General features: G+C 42.2%; 1 protein-coding gene across 1 annotated transcript in view; it reads left to right on the forward strand.

Annotated features, from left to right (window-relative positions):
- Positions 1-17,037, forward strand: part of CNGA3 (cyclic nucleotide gated channel subunit alpha 3) — a 33,613-nt gene extending 16,576 nt beyond the window's left edge. The window contains exons 4-9 of the mRNA XM_050903797.1: positions 1,754-1,933; positions 3,544-3,597; positions 8,078-8,209; positions 10,360-10,467; positions 11,391-11,497; positions 14,932-17,037. Of these exons, the coding sequence (XP_050759754.1) occupies positions 1,754-1,933; positions 3,544-3,597; positions 8,078-8,209; positions 10,360-10,467; positions 11,391-11,497; positions 14,932-16,340 (1,990 nt within the window). The 3' untranslated portion in view covers positions 16,341-17,037. The remainder of the gene's footprint in view (positions 1-1,753; positions 1,934-3,543; positions 3,598-8,077; positions 8,210-10,359; positions 10,468-11,390; positions 11,498-14,931) is intronic.
- The last annotated feature ends 5,447 nt before the right edge of the window (positions 17,038-22,484 follow it).

A 22,484-nucleotide genomic window follows, 5' to 3' on the forward strand; every position in this document is an offset into this window, starting at 1 on the left:
ACGTGTGTAGCTACAGTTACTTATGCTCTGAATATACAAGGAAGCCCGTGATGAAAACATGAATGCTTAGTAATTTAAATATTATGGTAACATAACATGCCTCTTGAATGCAAATTCTCAAGGACCTACGGCAACAGCATTTGATGGACTTCGCTGAGAATCTTGCTTTGAGATGTAAAGGACAAAAAAGTGAAAATAAGATAGCATGGCAGAAATCAGAATATTCTATTTCTTTGTTCAAATAGAGAGGCTCTCAATCTTACTTGGTAAAATCTGTTTGTTCCTTAACTAACAGGTCTCATCAAGATGCTTTATTTTCTAATGTAAGTAAGAACATCCATATTAGTAGTTTTCCATACCGCTCCTTATGTGAAAGCTGAGTTCTGCTCAGGCAAAGAGAAAAATTCTGTAGCTTAATTTTATGCAGCGTTTTTTGAATAGAGTGAGGAATATATTAAATAATCTCAGACTTTTATGTGGAGCTTTTCTTTTGCATTCTCGGTAGGCTTTGAATTCTCTTAATTGTTGGCAATTGTAGATGATTTATATGATGCTATCTTGGCATAGTGCTAAAGAACTAGAAATATCTTTTGCTAATTTCTGATATGTGATTATTCCTGCCTTTTTTGTCCTTTTTATTTCAGGGTAAGAGAACCTGGGCAAGATCTATGAGGAGGTGTAGTTAGGCCCTTGAGAACTGCAATCAAGAGGCAGATGTACTTTACCATAAGATTTAAATTGTTCATATCAACCTCTTTGTGGATTCTGAGCATATGTAATACTAGCTGACGCAGAGAGAATGTAAAGAGCTTTCCTTGAGTAGCCCAAGGTCTCTGTAAGAAGTTAGACATTGTTCAGGATTTCATTATGCTGTTTTCAAGGCCAAGTTTGGGAAACCTGAATTAACACCACTTTTGCCCCAACTAGACTGCTGATAGGAAATAATACAATATATTGTGTGGGTAATAAGTATACTCACTTTTGTAGATTTCAGTCTCCATTATTTTCAATTTTTCAGAAACATGTTGCCTTTTGAACTTTGACAGAAAACATTGTAAGGATTCGTAATGTGAATTAGCGGGTAGAGAAAAAGATACATAATGATACAGTGATAAATCAATTACATTGTCATGATTTTTTGCTTGTCTCATCTCACTGCTCTGCTAGAAATTTAGGATGAGGAAATAGTGCTACCTATGCAGTAGGCAGGTTTACATGTGATAGGCAATTAATATGTCTGCAGACAGACCCTTTAAAATCACGGGGAAAGTGGCTGAATTTGTATCATTCCTTATTTCAACGTCCATCCTCCCTCACCAACTATTCCGCTTTTGTTTCCACTGTGCGTACTGGCCCTTGAGCATGTGATCCTGTGGGTATTTTATATCTCCTAATTCTGTCAGTCCAGGATTCCCCCATTATCACATAACGTCAGAAGTTTGTCAGAAGTCAACTGCCCCACCCCAACCACTTGGTTTGCCCCCACTTGGCAAAAATATTCTTCTGTTGCTCCTGCGGTGCTGGTACAGTGGACTAGGAATTGATGCGTGAGATACTTTCCTGATCAACTGCAAAAGGTGATGTATGAAACTGTGGGAAGTGACTGGGTTCACACAGTTAATCCATCAAGTTTAATTTCATGGCAGGTGGAGAAGTGGAGAAAAATCCTCCTGGGCTACTCTTTGTGGGGATGATTTAAGCCATCTGATGTTCTTGTCTGGTTCAGTCAATGTTGTATGTCTGTTCCATGCAGGCTATCACGATTTGTCATATCTGTGAGGTCATGGGCCACAAGACATTTGCACCATGAAGACCAAAGACCTGATTCTTTCCTAGAACGTATCCGAGGGCCAGAGCTCATAGAGGTGTCCAGTAGGCAAAGTAACATCCGCTCCTTTCTGGGTATCCGTGAGCGGCCTGGGGGAGTAAACAGGTAAGAAGATGTGTTTATACTTTAAATGAAGACGGCTGAGGTTATGGTACTTTCTTGGTGTAAGTTTTATTTTAAGAAGAGGGTAAAGAGCTTAGCATGGGAGATGAACAAAGTATCTAATGCTGCCCAGGAATCTTCACATAACTGAACTATTATGGCTTTCAGCAGACTTTCTCTTTCCCCCTCAAACGCACTGTGGCAAACATCTTGAAGTAAAGAATTTTGGTCATGCTGCTTCAGGCAGAATGGTTTCTCAGAACTGGAATTTTATCATATGCTACCTGTGCAACTTGATGTTGCTAAACTCCTCTCTACTGAGGATGAATGCAATTTCTATTTCAGGAATCTAGGATGTTGCTAGTTGTGGCTTTTCAGGACATTAATGTTATGCACATTATCTGCGAGTGTTAGGAAACTCCAAACAAGCAGTTGTGCAAAATGTGTCATTGCTTTGTTATACCTACTCAGGAGTTCAGCTGCTAACATTACAGAAGGCTTCTGAGGCAGAAATGAAAAAGCTTGTGGCTGCTGACTTAACTTATTAGCATATACTCAGTCTTTGGTATGGAAGGCAGGTTCAGTCTTATTTTAAAATTTTTCCAATAAAAGAACACAGGCTTGCAAGAGAAACCTTTATGTGTTTACAGTCTTTTGACTTGATGAATTATTATTACTTTATAAATATATGATACAGTGTTCTAAATCTGCCTCCAGCTAAAAGAGGAAAATGAAGTCCCAAGACAAAAGTTGACTTTCTGTTTGGCATTATGCTTTGAAGCATAGAGTCCCATGTTTTTTCGCATAGTTAAAGATTGGTAGGTAAGCGAGTAATGAATTGATTTGTTTCAAAATCTCAGCTAGTAATTCAGATTAAAGCAAGAACCTTTGAAGGGCTGTGCATTATACAGGTTACCTTGATTTGTTGTGGTCCAGCACAGCCTTATTATCTTCATTTGATCTACTTAGAAATTCAGCTCAAAAGCACATTTTGTTGAGTTAGCCAGACTGTTGTCTGATTTTTCAGACATCTGGATCAGTAGCAACTGCAGATTCAGAGTAATTAGAGAGGACAACATTGATCCTGGGCCAACAAACCTCTATATAAGGCTATTAGAAGTGAATTTGGGAGTATCCATCCTTGCCTTCTCAGTTTTACGCTGTTGCCACGTGACAGTAACTCCCAGTTGTTCTATCATGAAGGCTTAATTCTGCAGCAATGGTAGGTATGCTTGTTACTTATCCACAAGCCTTGACACTGCATCTGTGAAGAGGACTTGAAAGGATTGAAGAAAGCTTAAAACAGTAGCCAAATGAGTACAGGACTAAAAATAGTGAGATGCATGTTGCCATGCACTAATACGCCTGAGAACAAGCTTCAGACATTAGATGTGGTCACAAATGTGTGACCATGCCAAGCACATGGTAAAATGAAACTGGTGCCTTGAAATAGTTATGCAAAGGGGCTTATCACTGCAGTCAAAGTTGACCTTCTTAATCTTATCAGTGCATATGTGAGAAGCTAGTAAGTCAGTCCGTCATGTCGGTAAACACGTGTATGAAATACTAACAGTCTTTACACTCTTTAATGTGTTTTATTTAACGTGCTGCAGTGACTGGCCCTTGGCCAGGTTTAATGTCAACTATAGCAACAACACCAACGAAGAGTAAGTACTGATAACTTCCAAACACCTTTCTACTACTAGCTCCTCTCTTTTTCCCTTTCCAGCCTAATAACATTTTCAGTATAAACTCCTTATCTCTTCCTAAGCCTTTCCTAAGAATATAGTTTAATTATAAAGAAAGATCTAGTTTTCTTAGTATGAAAAGCGTCCTTCATGCTCCTTGTGAACTTCTTTTTGTCTGGAGTTACCCTTACCTCTTAAGGAATGAATTTGATTAAGCATTTAGTCCCTACCTCCTCTAGTTCAGCTGGCTGATTTTACTGCATTGCCAATTGATTTATTAATTCTTCAGGTTTTAAATGAGATTCACATATTCATTTTGTAATAGTGATTTTCCTCTTTTAACATACTAGTCCCCTTTTGCAAATCAAGTGCCCCCAAAATTTCAGGTTGTCAAATGAGAAGTGGATACTAATCAGGGTACCAAGAAAACACTTGCCTGCAGTCTAAATGAAAACTAACCATCTTTTTAGAATGTGTATTTCAGTTCAGTAGATATTGTTGGTGTAGATGTAGAGAGAGTGACAGGCAACATAATAAGGCTTGCATTGCAACAGAAGCTCTGACAGAAACTGTCCTTTGGAGTCTAGTTTATATATTTGACACGATATTTCACAGTGTTACACCAAAGAGAAATCTCTTGAAAAGATGAAGAGCTCCTGTAATTTAAAATCACTCAACACCAATGTTTGTTGCATGTCTTAGACCACAGCTATCTGACAACATATCTGCACTGTAGCATCCAGCAGCAGATCTGTTCTCATGTGTGATGATAGTTAATTTTTGTCATTGCTTTCCAGATGAAAACAAAAATTGCAAATAATCAGGACAGTTTCTGATTATGTCAGAAATACTTTCAGGAAACTTGTGGTTTTTTCCTCCAAATAGCTCCATCACAGGCTAGCTCAAACTGTACATTTTAAAGGACGCTGCAAAACCTTTGTGCACATACCTGAACAAGAGGTCTTCCTGCTCCTGAAGCAACTTTTTGGTTTGGTTTGCGTAACTTTTATTAAAAAGGAAAATCAGTGTGCAGTGAACAGTGACAGAAAAGCGTAGAATTTTATTTAGACTGGTATAAAAAAAGTGCTAAAGGCCTGGAGCCTACCCTGCTAGTCAGGGCCCAAAGGACCGATTAGGATGGAAGTACTGCTTTCTTACTCTGTTTCTGACAATGACTCATGTACCTTGGGCAACACTTTCATCCTTCCAATGTTTCATTATTTTTAAATGAAGACAACGCCTGGCTGTCTACCTGCCTGACAGTCTGAAACACTTGATTTGCAAAGTACTTGACAGATGAGAAATGCAAATATTTGACTCATTCAAAGACTATGACTGTTTTTGTAGGGGCTGATGAAGACATGTTTTCTAAGTCTGAAGATGCATGCTCCTTTTCATGTGCTGGAAACACAGAATGAATGCCACTGTATTGCTGTGAAAGAGGACAGGCGCAAACAACTGTTTTATTAGTTACTGGATTGCAGTTTACTCAGTAGCACTGATAAAGGAAAAAAAGATGTATATCTTTTTGAAGCTTTGGGTTTTTCATTATGTTAAAGACCTAAGAGTGCCTGCCCTAGGGGAACTGTAGGTGATGCTTTCAAGTCTTTGATTATGGCCAACCGTTTCCTCTGAGTGACTTCCACCGCCAGACTACAAGTAGATGGAAGTATGATAAGTTGGGAGTTATCACAATAGAGACATGAACAGAGGCCACAGAAATGGAAGAATCTCACTTATGAAAGATACCTGTAGTTGACAGATGAGTTTGTAGGAGATCTCAGGCCAGAGAAAAAGAAGTACTGGCCTTAGATGCTGTGGGAAATAATGTTTTTTTTCTCCTTTTTAAAACAAAATGTAGGAGGAAATTGGAAATGTCAAAATATTCCCTCCAAAGTTCACCACCGCTGAGACTTTTTGATTGTTTCTCTGTCTCAACTTACTTTTTCCTGCATAACAACATCCACAAATGTACAGCGGCCCTACCTTTTGAAAATTAAGTTTACTCGTAGTTCTTCCCTTCTGGTAAGAATGCCAGACTTTTGAAGAATTGAGGAGCTATGTAAATGCTAACAACAGCAACTGTGAATTGGGCTTTAGATCAGGCATCATGTATAGTAATGTGCAGTGAAATCCTGACATGTTTTTTAAATAGAAAGGAGTTTTGGGGGCAGATTTGAAAAAGAAGCCATAGAAGTCCAGGGGGGGTCAGTGGCAGAGAAATAAATACTTGAGTGGCAGTTCCCACTGCCGTGTAGAAATCAGCCTTGGTAAATGAAAAACTGTTTCTTTGAGTTCAAATGCATGTATAAATAGAAGATCAGTCAACCCAAAGGTTCTTTTCTCCTCCAGATATGCTCCCTTGCAGTGTATAATTTTAAAGGTTTCAGTGGTTTTGGTCAGCTTGGTAGGTATTTCCCTGGACATGGAGGAGTGTAGGATCTCAGCATTTTTTAGCAAATGACTCTGGCCTTTTCCGAATTACACTGTGGTGCTGCATCACTATGGAAATGTCTATGGGTAAGAATTGAAACAGGTGCTCATTGCTGATAGGTGAAAGCTGCTACTAGACCTATTATATTTATCTTAAAATTGGTGACTGTTGTCTTCTCACTTGGAGTGCTTCTTTCTCCCTGTAACAAGCACATTCATAGACAGGACTGCCATTCACAGTGTAGACTTTTTCTGGTCTCAGTAATACAAGCAGGTATGCATGCAAAGCACAAGTGAGCTCACTAAGCTTTTTACCTGTTGGTTTAAATCCTGTAAGCAGCACTTTTTCAACTGTTATTACGTATTCTGTCTTTACTGTGGGATGTTGCTGTCATTGAACTAATTTGTCCTTTATTGACACCAGTGCAAGGGGAGAATCAGACCCAATCTTGACAGTTCGGAGAAGAACATGTAGATCCCATGGGAGCAGGAGTCCATGGCTTTCATCCAAACCAGACCTTATGTGTGGAGAGTTATGTTTATGTATGTGTTATCCACATACACTGTAGTGTCAGGAACATTTAGGCTTTTCTGTCTAACCAATGGGGACACTTTCTGCTTCAAGGAATAAAGAAATTTCAAATACAGAACAGGGAGATCTCAGATGATGGATTTTCTGCTTGTGCAAATGAGTGCCGTTCTTCAGCTTACACGATTGTTGACCGATGCATGTAGCAAATTTAGCTCTAAGATTGACAGAATCCTAGGAAAGATGTTAACTTTCTGCCATTTTGAAGAGGATGCATGGGCCTATCTGCATAAGTTAACATAGCTCAAGACTCTTCTGTTCAGACAAACCTAAGAATGGGGGAAGTCAGATCCATCTTTATATCTGGCTTATCACATTCTAATGAGCTAAAGGCTGTACATACTTGAACAGCATGCAAATCTATATCTGGAATTAAATCTTGCAGCTTGGGTCTGTGCTGGATACTATGGAATGGTAGGATATAATTATGTTAAATGGTCCATATTTTACTTTATTGCAGGAAAAGCAATTAATAAACATGGGGACAATCATGATTCCATTAAGTCTAGGAAAAATTCCCGTTGATTTTAGCAAGGATGGAACTTCATGCTTAATGCTCAGCCTTTGAATACAGTGGCAATCGAATACAGGCAGATCAACTTGGGCATGGCTCCTCTGACCAAACATAGACACCTGTATCTGAACTAGGCAACCCATTCTTCCTTTACAGTTGATGGAAAGAAAAAAATGCTTTTAGGGCACAAGTCATCTTGTGGATATGGACTACGAGATATGGACTGTCTCGTAGATACAGCAGATCTCTACTGTAGAGATCTAAAATAGGTTGGCTTAATCATGTTGACTATAAAGCATTTATAAAATGACTACTGTGTAGTTAAGTGAGACACACCTCTTTTTTCTACATTTGCTGCTTTTGTTCAGATACTGACTGGGATTCTTCTCCAAGGCAATTGTTGAAGCCAGAGGTAATTAATTAATTATAGCTCTGTTGGTTTTAAAGAACTGCGAGGGGAAATTCAGCCTCATTTCATTTAATTACCATTAAAGCTTCAGACAGTCACTGTGAGGTTTTGGATATGCAAAGAATGTTGACAGTTTAAGCCATTTCAAGCTTAAGCCATTCTGTTATCATTTGATAGATTTATTTTTAAATGCCTGAGTTCTAAAGAGTGAAACAAACTGGAAGCATTTAATTAAAATCAGCCTAGTACACTGACGTCTGAAAAGGTCAAGAAAGCATGGGTGACTAATGCACAGAATCAGCCAGCTGGTTACCTGATGTAATGGTGTCGTGGTGTCAGTTCGAGAGGCCTCAGCCTGTAAACCATTTTTACCAGTTGGATGAATGGTTCCACTGAGAAACCCTGTCCTGCTCTATCTGGAGTTTAGTTTAGTTTCCTGTACCTCAACATCCACCCTCTCCCTTAACTGCTAGAATATCAGTAATATTGCTAAGCCTTACATTATGTTGTACAGCAAAAAGGAAGAAAAGAAGGAGGTTAAAGAGGAGAAAAAAGAGGAGAAAAAAGAGGAAAAGAAAGAGGAAAAGAAGGAGGAAAAGAAAGAGGAAAAGAAAGATGACAAAAAAGATGATAAAAAAAAAGAAGAGTAAGTATAAAGAATGAATGTGTGCTTGTAACACCTCCTAGACTACAAGCATGGTATGACATTTCATCGTAACACTTCCACGACTATTACTGTTCTGTAGGCTGCAGAATGTTAGCCTGTCAAATCTTTAATACGTTTTCCCCTTTGGAAAGGTGCAACTGCTCAACAAACTTGTTGCATCTTTAAGACCTGTGTTTAGACCTGTCACGAACAGCTTCCTAGGTCAGTAAAAGGGAATTCAGCTAGCTCTGATCACTTTGATTTGCTGTTGAAGATCACTTTTTTACTATGAGGGCATTTTAGGATAGCAGCCTGCTTTGCGGATCTGCACAGGCTTTTCATTGTTCCACAATGTCCATAATGATTCAGAGCAGATGAACCAAAAGTCTGGTTTGCTCTAGACAAAGAGCACGAATCTTACATGTAGAAAATTACAGATTTACTAATAAGTTTAGTTATTACACTGACTAGCATATTTAGTTACTTAATATGGTGCAGTTCATTACTACTAAAGTTTGCTTCTGCTGATTAGGAGATGCTGTATTTCTGCAACAAAATGTGATCATTTGAATGCTTTTGACAGAAGTGGATCCTGCTCTTGTTTTGTTCCCCCAAAGCTGACCCAAACATAGTACAATTTAGTATTGCCAGTCATTAAAAATAACAATGGTAGCAGATAAAAAGAGAATGCATTTGAGTGGACTTCACAGTTAAGAAGTATGTTACAGTAATATACTGCGAGTTTATGTGTATGTATATATGGTGGCATGTGCTATGTAGACATGGGGGCGTGTAGTTAGGAATCGCTTCCAAATGGAATCTGCTTGATCTCAAGATCTTGACTTTCTTAATCAAAGTTTTGTTTGATTAGAAAGCCTTTGTTCTAAGGATTCTCTTTCGGCTTCAATTACGATGTAGTAAGAGCCTGAGCTTTGCAGTAGCCTAAAGCATTTTAAAACATTTCAGCAAAGAAAATAAATGTTTTAATGTCTAGAAGGTAGTGTACTCTGTCATATAAAGACCATGTTTCATGGTCACCAGTTTTGAGGTGGTGACCAGTTTTTCAGAAGAAATGGCTCAAAACCTGTTGTGAAGATGGCAAAGTAAATACTTTTTAGGTTAAAACTGCTTCCTTTACTAACATTATCATCTGGACATTCAGCTGACAGCAGGGATAATGCCAGAAATACACACAAATATGAAATAAATTTTCATTACATTTTAATATATTTGCATTCTTGGGGATTAGGAAAAGTCACACAAATACATATCCAAGCAATATGGTCACATATTCCCCACACTATTATACAGTTCACAGATCACACTGTCACATGTTACTGTCGGAATAACTTCTGCAGCTGTGGACCTCACAATCCGCTAATACGTATTTCCTCTGATTACATACAACATGCCTAATTGCTGTCTATTCCATATCAGCCTTTCTCGTGCTGGGGAAAGGCACTTCTGAGCATATTCCACATGTGCCATTAGCCATGCTGGTCTGTAAATCTTCTTTAAATTCCAGGCCTGTACGCTTCATTTAGCATCTCTTCATTGTTGTGAGACGGAGGGAGCCAGGACTCTGAATGCGTGAGATTTGCTTTTATGTAATAATACATGTTTTAGTTCTAGTCACACACTATATGTGTGTATGCACACACAGAGTCTTACTTGTATAAACAAGTATTTGAATACATATGTGTTTTACTTGTTTAAATGCATGCTCATACAGTCATTTCTATAATAGGATTTGCCGAAAACATCAAAACTAATCTGCAAAGGAAGGCTCTTTCTCTAGCAATGGACCATAGCCTTCTAGCTGGAATGATAATAAGAAACATTTAACGTTTTACTTTTTTTCAGTGGGGGTCATATGCAGAAAGGCTGTGGTTTTCAGCCTGGGCAATGTGAATGTCTGTGTTTTTCTTTCCACTCTTTCTTACTTTTTCCAAAGTTGGGTCAAGCAAATAAATAGATGTCAGATGGGATGAAGCTAATATTTGGTATCTCATCTGGAGCTGCCTGCATGGAAACTTTCTCTTCTTAGGGAGCTGTGAGTTCATCGTGAGATGAGCAGCCTCCAGAAGAGGGAGATCCAGCAGGTCACTTCATTACATTTCCAGTGTAAATCTGCACGTTTTACTTTCCAGGAAGAAAAAAGAGATCTTTGTGATAGATCCTTCCAGCAATATTTACTACAACTGGCTGACCATAATTGCAGCACCTGTGTTCTATAACTGGTGTATGCTAGTGTGCAGGTATGGATTTAAATTAATAATAATTTTAGGTTTCAAATTTAGTGTCTCATTACGTTTCCTATGTAAATCATCCTCTTATCTCCCTGCGATATTTTTTCGGTGGCTTACCTAGAAGCTTTACAGTTCATATACCCTTAGGGATATACGATGTACATACCACTGGGAATAGATGGCCCATGTTTCTTTTTATCTTTTTGTTTAAAACCAGTTTGTAGTAACTTGCAATGAGCGTCCTCATGAGCGCCGGCTGTGGCCTTTGTGTGCCACCTACTGGCTAGCTGCAGAGATGTGCCTTGGCCACTGTAGCCTCAGTAGGCTCAGTACCCACTGCTAGAGAGAGCTCTTCCAATCACCCAGTAGAGAACAGAAGGGAGGGGTGTGGGCAGTGTTGGGTCATCTTCAATTAATATCATGCATCTATAGATGCTTGAAGGGCAGGAAGATTTTACTCGAGTATTTTCCCTTGTAAAATGTGGAAATCGGTTTGAGTCAAAGGAATGGGGTGCTGTGGAAATGGTTCACTTAGGCTGTGTCAGATGGCAGGGAGAGATGAGGATGGCCTGCCACTCGGAAACAAATCTTGTATTCGGGAATTATCGTAATGGAGATGTGTATCACATGAAACCTGATGCACGTTTAATTGTAGGGATATGTGTATTCCTCCGTTAGTGCACTTGTGTGGCGTATATGCGTTTGAGTTTTGTTCCTGGCCTGAATGCCTTTGAATTCTGAAAGATCCTAGTGTCTGTTTAGACATAGCCCTAGTGTGCAGAGGTCTAGGCATGGAGATATGCTGCCTGTAATTTTTCAGTGCCGGTAATGTGCACTGGCTTGCTGCTAGGACACACATTGCAAGTACTCTGCTTTTGCAGTTGGTGTGATTTTTTTTTTTTTTTTTTTTTTTTTTATCTCTGTTTCTTTAGAGCCTGCTTTGATGAGCTACAAGTTGACCATATTAAATTATGGCTGTTCTTGGATTATGTCTCTGATATCATCTACATTCTTGACATGTTTGTCAGATTCAGAACAGGTGAGTCTTTCTGGGATTTTACAGTGTTTTCAGATAGAGCATGGATATAAAGGCTGGAAACAGAAATTCCCCTGTGGGGTCTGACCAGTGTAGTATCCTGTTTCCAGCAGAGCCCAACAGTGGAGGTTTTGGGAAGATGAAGTGTCTGACCAGCTTGGATTGTTTTAAGGCTGGACGTCCCAACACCTGCACTTCATTTGTCTCTAAATTCAGTTCTGTCAGTGCTTAATAGGCATGCCAGACGCCAACTGAATAGCCACTGTAACAGGCTGCGTGGGGAAGGGAGAATAAGGCACTTTGCATGTCATGGACACTCTGTGCATGATATATTGCTTGTGCTCATTAGATTGGGCAAGAAACCAACTGCACCCCACAAGTGCTGCTTTCTTAGCCAAGTTGTGCAGCATCCTGCTCAGAAGTGATGATCGAGTTGGCCAAGTGCAAGACCTGGCACCCATCTCAGCCTCCAGTCTGCAGAGTTCCACCTGGAACCCGCAGTGCTGCCCCTCTGCCGCCAGCTGTATTTCCTGCAGCCTCTGCGAGGTCCCGGCTGGGCCTCCCAGTGCCTGGTGGTGGTATGGGGTTAACCCAGGAGACTGGTAGCATGGGATTAACCCATGCACCTCTGCTTAGGTCCTGCCTTCCTGAAGGAAGTGTGAACCTAAAGGATGTGAGGACTGTGCCATGTCATGCGTGAAGTGGTTCTCTTCAGCTTCCTGTCCCTGTTTCTGTAGTCCAGACAGGCTGAGAAGATTTCATATTTGAGCATGACCAGCTGATACAGATTCTAGCCTTAAAGGGATATCTGTTTTAAACTAAACAAGGTCATACTATAGGCCTAAGCAATGACATACAGTGATCCATACCATTAAATTACTAGAATAGTCCTTGATGTACTTTGGTGCATGCACTTTGGTCTGTGCTAGTTAGCACTCTCTCAGGCAGTGTCTGGGCACAGCTGGAAGGACAGGAGAGGTTGGGAGTTGTTCATGGTGTCATTTTTGGAGGGGGCTGGGAGAACTTACATGTGAATAGAAGCTGTCACAGTAGCCGGTGTCAGGGCTTGTTCTATTTACTGGTATGAACACAGCCCCAAAATGTCCCTTGAAAGGGCCCAAAACTGATCGTTATAAAAATGAGAGTTCTTTTAAATCTTTGATTTTTACACTTTCTTTTTTCTTCTTTTTTTTTTTTTAATCATGCTTACAGCTTGACATTAATTATGGCTTGTGACAAGTTGTAAACATAATTACAAGACAGAGGCTAAAAATGCTGTCATGTTGGGAAGCACACAACTCATGGCAAGCCAAATTCTTAAACTTAGCAAGTACCTTGTTCAACAGGAAAGTCTATTTCAGATAGCAGCCTAAACCACAAGACTGCTGTATTTGGGGCAGGGGAGGGGGGCTTCATCTTCTTTATGTAGTTAAAATGTCAACCGCGCCAACTAAATTTCTCTTCTGCAGTTGTATCTGTTATTGTAATGGGAAAGAACCGAGCAGAAATTGGGCATGTCCAGACAATGCAAGTTATAAAACTTCCATGGGCTGTCCTGATAATGATTGTACAGCTGTTAAAGTGTGGTTAGAAGGTCAGCTTTGCAGGCCTGGATTGGAACTGCAGAATTGCCGCAGAGATCTCCTGAACGCTTCAGTGCAGGTGTCTGCTGCAGTTTCAGGCACTCAAATAAGGAAGTCGCTTCTTTTAGGTGCTGCAATCTTTGTCAACGCTCTTAACCCCTCCTGGCTCTGCCTGTGCCTGCTGCCTTTTCCTGCGAGTCTGCAAGGTCCATCTGCCCTGGGGACAGAGGTCCTGGAAGCCTTTGGGGAAAAGTGTGACTCCCCGCTGTCTAAGGGCAGGGACTGGCTTTGAACTGGGATCTAGGTAGCCCCGCAACTACTGTGATCCACATCAGCTTCTCTGTGGTGCATGCCTCTGTAGCTCAGGGCCAGTTTCACTGTATTTCGCCTATTTGGTGACTGTGCACTGTGAAGCAGAAAAGATTCATGTCTCTCAGCAGCTGGTTGTGTTTAGCATACCCTGCGTTTTGATGTTTTCAAAAGGTTTTACTATAGGACTTCAGTTCTGTGAGGGGACAACAAAGAGCTGAGGGGCTTTTATCTCCCTTCAGGAGGAAGGTTTTCAAAGTTATTTTTAATAATTGTGAGTCAGAAATTCATCTGCCTGGCCAACTTTTCTGTTTCATTGCATAACTCTGTTAATAAGGGCATATTTGACCAGCTTTTTCAGCAGTTTTCTGGGAGGTAAGGCTTTCATGGCACAGGAACTACTTCCATTTGTAGTCGCCATCAGTTTGCAGATACCCGAAGACAGATACACACATATACGTGAGGCAACTGTACAGATATGCACACATTCCAGAAATACAGCTGTGCTGTGTAGGGCACAAAGAAATGCAGCTTGATCTTCCTCAGCAGATGCTTCCTTGAGGAAGCTGCTGCTTGTAGATTGCTAAGGGATTAGCAAAATGTGATAATCCCTGGTACACAAGGAATGTTTTACTTTTCTCTCAGTGGACTTTTCCTCCTGACTAGCCTGGTGGGCAGACAGTTGGACATCTCCACTTGCAGTTGCAGCAAGTATTTTGCAGTGCATAGGCTGTTCCCTGCTCGACATTGTCAATGCCTTGAGCTTTCAGAGGTACAGAACAGCACTGCAGCTCTACTGCTCAGGCAGCCTTTCTGTGAGAACTCTGACGCAGATGCAGTTTGCTTTAAGGTCTCTTACTGCAGTTTATGTCTTCTCATAATTTTTAAAAATCTAATACTTTCCGAAGTCTTTTGAATGAAGAAATACCAATGTACAAAATTCTGCTTAGTCGCTCTCTCACTAGAAACACAAAAAAAGTGCAAACCATTTTGCCCAAATGAAAAGGAAAATCCTGTCAGCTTTAACGTTGGACACAAGAGGAAAAGCATGGCTCAAAGGGGGAGAAAACTGGATTTCTGTATCTGAAGGGTGTCTATATTGTTCGGAAAAAGTTTCCAACAATCCATTAAACCTACTTATTCTTGGTATTTATTTAAAAATATTCCACTCCAGTTTTATACACAATTGCTTAACAATGCTTAACTTTAGTTATGACTCATGCCAATGATTCATGAAAAATGAGACATTTGAATCTCCTCTTTCTTTTTGCAAAGATACCTAAAAGAAAAAGATACAGCTGTCTCAGAAGACTGTGGTAATAATAGAGTCATTGCTCTTTATCATTATCTATCAGCTTTGAAACTTAACTGAAGTATTTAAATTTGCAATTAAATATTTTTCATTAAATGAACTCACAGTATATCAATGTTTGTGTGCATAACTACAAATTTTAATGTTCTCAGGTATCTGAAATGTAAGTGACTCAGTACTGTTGATGGTATTTTTATTCTAACAAGTAAAATATGTATTTTTATTCTTTGAAGGCTTCCTTGAACAAGGCTTGCTAGTTCAGGATGAAAAGAAATTACGAGAGCATTATACCGAAACTATGCAGTTCAAACTGGATGTGCTGTCTCTTCTGCCAACAGACCTGGCATATTTGAAGCTTGGTTTGAACTACCCTGAACTGCGATTTAACCGCTTGCTGAGGATTTCTCGTCTGTTTGAGTTTTTTGACCGTACTGAAACCAGGACAAATTATCCAAACATGTTTCGTATTGGAAATCTTGTCTTATACATTCTTATCATCATCCACTGGAACGCGTGTATATACTTTGCGATTTCGAAGCTCATCGGATTTGGAACCGACTCTTGGGTCTACCCCAATGTGTCCATTCCAGAGTATGGGCGCCTGTCTAGAAAGTACATTTACAGTCTGTACTGGTCAACGCTGACGCTGACAACCATTGGAGAAACGCCTCCCCCAGTGAAAGATGAAGAGTATCTCTTTGTGGTCATTGACTTCCTGGTGGGTGTGCTGATCTTCGCTACCATTGTCGGTAACGTGGGCTCCATGATTTCCAACATGAATGCCTCCAGGGCAGAGTTCCAGGCCAAAGTGGATTCCATTAAACAGTACATGCATTTCCGAAAAGTGACTAAGGATTTGGAAGCCAGGGTTATTAAGTGGTTTGATTACCTCTGGACCAATAAGAAAACAGTGGATGAGAAGGAAGTTCTCAAAAATCTGCCTGACAAGTTGAAGGCTGAAATTGCCATCAATGTCCATTTGGACACACTGAAGAAAGTGCGTATATTCCAGGATTGTGAAGCTGGACTTCTCATTGAGCTGGTGCTGAAACTGAAACCTACGGTCTTCAGTCCTGGGGACTACATTTGCAAAAAGGGAGATATTGGGAGAGAAATGTACATTATTAAAGAGGGAAAATTGGCTGTGGTGGCGGATGATGGCATAACCCAATTTGTAGTCCTAAGCGATGGCAGCTACTTTGGTGAAATCAGCATCCTAAACATCAAAGGTAGCAAATCTGGCAACAGGAGGACAGCCAACATAAGGAGTATTGGTTATTCTGATTTGTTCTGCTTGTCTAAAGATGACTTAATGGAAGCCCTCACAGAATATCCAGAAGCCAAAAAGGCTCTGGAAGAGAAAGGGCGACAAATTCTGATGAAAGACAATTTAATAGATGAGGAAGCAGCAAAAGCAGGAGCTGACCCAAAAGACTTGGAAGAAAAAGTAGAAAGACTTGAAACAGCTCTGGATACGCTGCAGACTAGGTTTGCGAGGCTCTTGGCAGAATACACCTCATCTCAACAAAAGGTGAAGCAGAGACTTGCCAGAGTAGAAACCCGAGTGAAAAAATATGGTAGTGGCACCTTATCAGTTGGAGAAGCAGAGGCTGAAAAACCTGAGGAGGAGAAAAATCAGTAATGGAGTATTTCTATTTCCTCATTTATTGGAGAAGGTTGAAGTATGTGAAAGCCATAAATGTGTGTAAATATGTGTGTGCATACATAGACATGATTGATTATTTTTATATGAACTCAAGAGAATGGTTTTTAGCATTTTTAAATGAAGCAGTATTTTCATGTAAATAGAACATTGTCACCTTCTTCTTAGGGGGAGATTTGGTCTGGCATTTGGGTACTTTTTTGTACTGGGAGTGGGTTTCTTACAAGTCATGCTCAGAACATCTATTGTGTATGGTACCTGTAGGTCTTGACACATTGTCTCTTCCCACGCATGTTGCATTAAGAAGGCATTGTACTTAAAGTAGAAGGGATTGGGTTTTTTTTAAGGGCTTAAAAAGTATTTATAGGGTACATGCTCTACCTTGCTGCCGTAGTAGCTGATTAAATGCATGGACGCACATCTGGGCTTCTCAAAATCTGTGTTCTTTCACAGTGAAGCGTCTGTGCAAACAGTTGGGACTACAGCTAAGCAGCAGCACGTACCTGGCCTATGTGGTGTAGCCCTGCACGTGTATGAAATAATAGCCGTGCATCTGGATGCTTTAGTCTGATTCTTTCTAATGAGCTGGGCTCTGCACAAAGGACCATGCTGACAGAGTAGGAGTGCTCATTCATGTCCTTTCTGGCATGGTCTACGACAGCCTTTGCTGCTCTGCAACTGCTTTGCTTGGGGAGAGAGTGGGAGATCCCCCCCCCCCTTTTTTTTTTTAAGCCCAGCCCCATCCCTACTGGTAAAACCCTCACTTGGAAGGGAGTCCCCAAAAGCTCACTGGTGGAAGGCAGCTGTGGGAATATGGCTTCACTAAACCTGGGAAGAGAAAAGAGGGCCCTGGTGCGTGCAGCTCCTATATGCAGGGTCTTGAGTGAATGCCCTCTCAGCAAGTGGGCAGTCCCAGGGGGAGGCTACCGAGAAGCTGCGTGGGCTGGCAGGACAGGCTGTCCCTGCCTGCCAGCCAGCTTTCTCCTGCAACAGGGTTTCTGTGAGGCGGGGAGAACAAGCCCTGTGTTGCAAAGTCATTCCTGCCACTAGGCCTATGTTTTCTTCCTCTTTATTTCATTTAGGGATGCCTACTCCACCTCCCTTTGCTATTTATTGCCAGCTTTTCTCTGAAGTAGTTGTCGCACTACCATGTTTCCATTAGTTAGGGAGAATGAAGGCCACATTTGTTCAGGTCCTGCTGGTAGGAGCCTAGTTGTGCTGGTTGCTTTTCTGCGTGCTGCAGAGGAGTTGTCTCTGCCAATAGTCTGGCTCTGAGGTGAATACACAGGTCTAGTCCACTCAGCCTGCTGTGACATTCAGGGCAGAACGGTACTGAGAAGGTTTCTTCCTCTGTCACATTGCAACATCAGGATTTGCCTCTTACATACCCCTCTTAGCCTTCTCCACCTTGCTGCTTCCAGTTTCTTTCCAGGCTTCCCTCCCTCCCACTGAGGGGATTTCTCCAATATTCTCCCACTGGGAAGATACTAGCTTTCATTTTTTGCTGTACAGTGTTTTTGTTGTGTAGCTTTCCCTGTGTTACTTGTATCCTCCAGTACCTCACTGACTTCAGAAGAGTATGGAGTAGCAGAGGCTGTTCAGCATCTATGGCATGGGGGCTGGATCCTCCAGCGGCATTAGGTATTGGCATGGGCAGTGCTCTGCCTTTTCGTTGTCCTCAGCCCTGACTTAGGAGCCCTGACAGCATGTGGGAATAGATGGCCTGTTGGAAAATTGGTGAGAAACCCACTGAGAAGAGGGTGGTTTAACTAGATGGTAGTGAAATGAAAAGAGGCAGTTGCTTTGCTAAACTGAGTACAGCTGCTCAGAGTAAGCACTCATCTCTGGGCAAGCAGCTGTCCCCCTCCTATTGTCACTTTTGAGCCTGGTGAGGGAGACAAATCTGACCGTGACTAAGGAATGGGGCGTTGCCAGCAACACTTGCAAAGGGACCACCAGGTAGTAGATGTCCACACGTGGCCCATGTCTCAACTCCTGTTATCATCAGCCTAGAAGCCAACTAGACTTAGGTATCTACTGTAGGCTGGGCTTGACCTCTGTTAGCGAGATTTCCACTGACTATAACGAGGGCTTTGGAAAGTAGCCGAGACCTATATGCGGCCAGCGGAGTTCAGGAGTTTTGGTCCTTCAGGTGAATCTTGTCCTTATTTTCTCCAAGGGCTTGAGACAAATGGGGGAGGTAGGAGAGGCTGCTTTTGGCAGGGGTCTCGGGCCCTCGCTCCCACACTGAGGAAGGCAGGGTTGAGGTGGGGCCGAGTGTTGGCTAGTTGCAGTGTAGCTCTGTAAGCACAGACGGTGCGGTCACAGGCTGCTGAACTTGCAACTCCCACCTTGTAACAGAGGCAGGTACCGCACTCGCCTGTGGCTGACGTTCACTGTTGTGTTACTCGAAGGCTGTATCTGGTAGGGGTTTCATACTTATCATCGTGTTCTGCATCAGTCATCATTCTCTGTAAATATCTAACAATCTACCCAACATACTACAGCTGTTCCAGCCTACTAGGTGTATACAAATAGAACTGTTTAAAGTATTATTTATACCAAATTTATACCTGTTAAAAAAAACCACAAACAGAAGAATGCTTCTTTACCTGATGGATCAGAACAGCTTAATCTATCAGTTAAATACGTTTGCTCTTCCCTTTTCCATGCCTCTTGGTCTGGTTTTCACATGCCAGAAAAAGAGCTATTTTGATGCTGTTGGCTTCAGTCACTTTGAAATATACAGCTTTTGGCATGATGAAATCACATCCTTTGACGCCTTTCATCTCTGTAAGATGTTTTTTCCCCTTCTTTAATGTGGCCACAGCATGTACATTAAAATATTTTGAGTAACATTCAAGCAACTTTGTGTTTTCTCTTATCCATATCCCTCTGGATTTTAGTGTTTCATGACAGACTTTGATCATGCCAATATTACGTGGCCCAGAAAATCGTTAGCTGGAACCGAGATCTGAAGTGACAGAAAACCAAGTGGGAATGGCAGCATTCTCCCCTCACCGTGGCGCAGCGGGCATTCACCTTTGGTCCCATGCCTGGTTTTGACACTGTCACTGTCTTTGCAGACACCACACAGGCATGCGAGCCTCACCAGCACCCCGCTTCCCCAGCAGTGCCGGGCCTCGTAGGGCGCAGAGCCTGCCGGGCTTCTCGTGCTGCTGCCACCCGTCTCCTGTCCTCCCCTTCCCTGGCTCTGTGCAGGGCGGCACAGCAGGGATGGTGCCTTGCCCAGCAGAAATAAAAGTGTTTGCAGCTTTCTGCTACTTGCACGCACATGTCACCTATGAAAAACTCCCTCCAAGGGAATGGAGCAGCACCACCATGCACCAAGTGCTGCTTGGAGTGAGCTTTTCCAGGGAAAGGGCCTCGAGTCATGGGCCCCACTCCCTAACAGCAAATGATTCAACCCTTGCTTTTCCCCTTTTCCCCTCATCCTCTACTATTACTTTACTTAAACAGCTTTTGCAGTAGAAAGCTCTGCTCTGGAAAATTCAATGAACTGGACAACAGAAATGGCGGTGACAGCAAAACAGCACAGGTATTTGTACAGACCCCCTCACATACAGCCGAGGGCTGGCATTAGCTTGACTGTGCAGCTTTTTCTGCAGAAACAGCCCGGGGAAGGGACAACCCTGCATTTAATTCTTTTCTCTTAGGCAGCTGCTTTACAGTTTTATTCCTGCCAAATATTTATTAACATACAACCAGAGAGGGCTCTGCTTTACATTAAGAAACAAACTGCTCATTTTCCTTTCCCCTACAAAAGCGTTAGTGCTTTCTCTGAGCTGGTCCATACGTTACTGGTTTGGAAGACACCTTCGTTTCTGTATCGCTGCTGATGGCAAGGATGAGAGAGGGTTTCACCAGCCAAACCTAGTCCAGGTTGTCCGACAAGGTAATGCAGTCAGGCTGACTAGAGGAGAGCTGCTCTTCATCCTGAAGATTTGTGAGATGACAGCATTTGTACTTGGCTTCAAAGTCCCCCAGCTCTTCTATTAATGTTTCCATCCTGGAACAGACAGAAAGAATCAAACCCTTGTTTACATAACTTAGCATTCATAAAAACCCTTTGTGTATCCCTGAGAGCAAAATGAATTATGCACTAAATGGATCTGGCAATGGTACAGGCAGCTAAAGCACAAGATTTCAGCTGTGGCAGCTTTCCTGAGGGAAGTCATCAATCTGGGAACCCCCCCTCTCCCCCCAGACCCATCCACAGTCCAGAGCCCGAGGAGGGTGCTGCCTGGGGAGTCCTTACAGGGAGGATGGGGAAGCCCTGCTCCCTTCCCCTCTGCCTTGGGCAGATGGGGAGGGAAACACATGCAAGCCCTGAGGAAGAACCTCTGGGGCTAAAAATGGTTGGGCCTTTTGTTTCTGAAATTGAGATTTTGCAACCATTTCCAGCTCACAAATCAAAGACCGAGGCTTGCCGCTGCCAACTGCCCTCGCAGCTTCACTGTGGAAAATAAAATTCTGCTGTTCTGTGTTTGCAATCCTCCCCACAAAATCCTCCTCAGAGTGGAGTGAGAAGGGAAGACTTACGTTATTTAAGCAAAATTCGTTTCTGCAACATCAAGAGCAGGACAGCAGGGTGTCCTCAGCTTCAAGGATGAACACAAACATTAGCTTTACTCCAGAAGCAGCAGCAGGTCTCACAAAGAGGTTTTTCTTCATCAGCTCTACCATTTCTCCTTGGCTTCTGCAGGGAGAGTGCAGGTTGCAGTGCCAATGGCGACAGCTCCCATGCCAAAGGCTGTCCTCCCAAGAGGCCAAGGAGGACACCGCCCAGCTCTAACAGAGACTTGTCTTATTTGTATAGGTAAATTGGGGGTAGGTTACTAGAAGTGCAGAAACATGAAAGGAATTTACTAATGGTTGCCATTCCATTTTTCTTTCCTTAATGTTTGTAGTGGCTGGTATCAACCCTTCTGTAACAGGGCAGCTGAAGAACAGTAACATGGAAAATTGGGAAAGCACAACTGTATTCCGGACTGATGGGCAGCTTGATGAATAGCTATTAATTTCTCAGCTTTTTATCTGTTTTGACATGTCATTTCTTTAGTTTCCCGACAAGGAAAAAAAAAAAAAAACCAAAACCAACCAACATTCTGTTCTTACTGCCAACAGTTATTTCCCCCCCATTGCCCGGAAGGGGAGCCACCCCACAGCAGTCACTACCCCTGAGCAGCCCCTCCAGGTGGGTAGCACAGCAAGAAGCAATGGGCACTACCTGCCTTTCCAGAGAAGGAGATAGAGAAGCACAAAAGGATTTTTCTTTTTTTGGCACAGCTTGCCTCCAGGGCTGATGAATCAAACCAACCATGCTGCAGAGTTCCACTCTTTTTAGGAGAACCGATTGCCAGTTCCCCACAGAAGTACAAATATTTTCCTTGCAGAACGGTGCAGATAATTCATCCAACAAGCTTCAGTGGGATTCCCACTATTTTCAAACTATTTGCAGATTTAGGCTGTTTAAAGCAAGTCCTCGGGGCTGCTTGTTCACAGGTACTTGTCCAATGCTTGGCACAAGAAGCCTCTCTTACAGCAGTGACTTTGGGCACTCCATGGTGAAGGAAATGATCTAAAGGTGGGTTTTTTTTAATGGATTCTGACTACTGAAAACCCAATGCCTCATCTCCTTGCAATAACACAGCTGCCTCCGACTACACTTGCATGAAGGTTAGAAAAAAGCTTATGTCTAGCAACAAAAAGCTGCAGAGCTTTTCTAGGAAAGCGCCTCATGCCTTTCCAAACACACCAGTTGCCACCACAGCTCATTTATCCTGTCAGCCATGGCCAGGCTTTTCCATGCATGGTTCAGACCAGAGCGCTGACAGTACAGGTGAGGCTCCTGGCTACCAGGTAGATTGACAGAGGAGCTACCCCAAGCGAAACACTTTCAGTTCAGAGTTTCAAGGCCAACTGCTCTGAAAAGGTTTCACCTGCTGTAACCTAACTGCACCAGCCGCAAGCGCTGGCAGCTGAAGGACGATGAGCACGATGAGGAAGGAGAGGAGCAAGGAAAGAGCCATGCAGCACCTCGGGGCAGCTGGTGGCAGTTCAAAACTACAGCCGAGAGCAGGGGCGAGGGACCCGTCCTGG

This window comes from Gymnogyps californianus, chromosome 1 (assembly GCF_018139145.2).
Source record: "Gymnogyps californianus isolate 813 chromosome 1, ASM1813914v2, whole genome shotgun sequence".
Classification (NCBI taxonomy): Eukaryota; Metazoa; Chordata; class Aves; order Accipitriformes; family Cathartidae; genus Gymnogyps; species Gymnogyps californianus.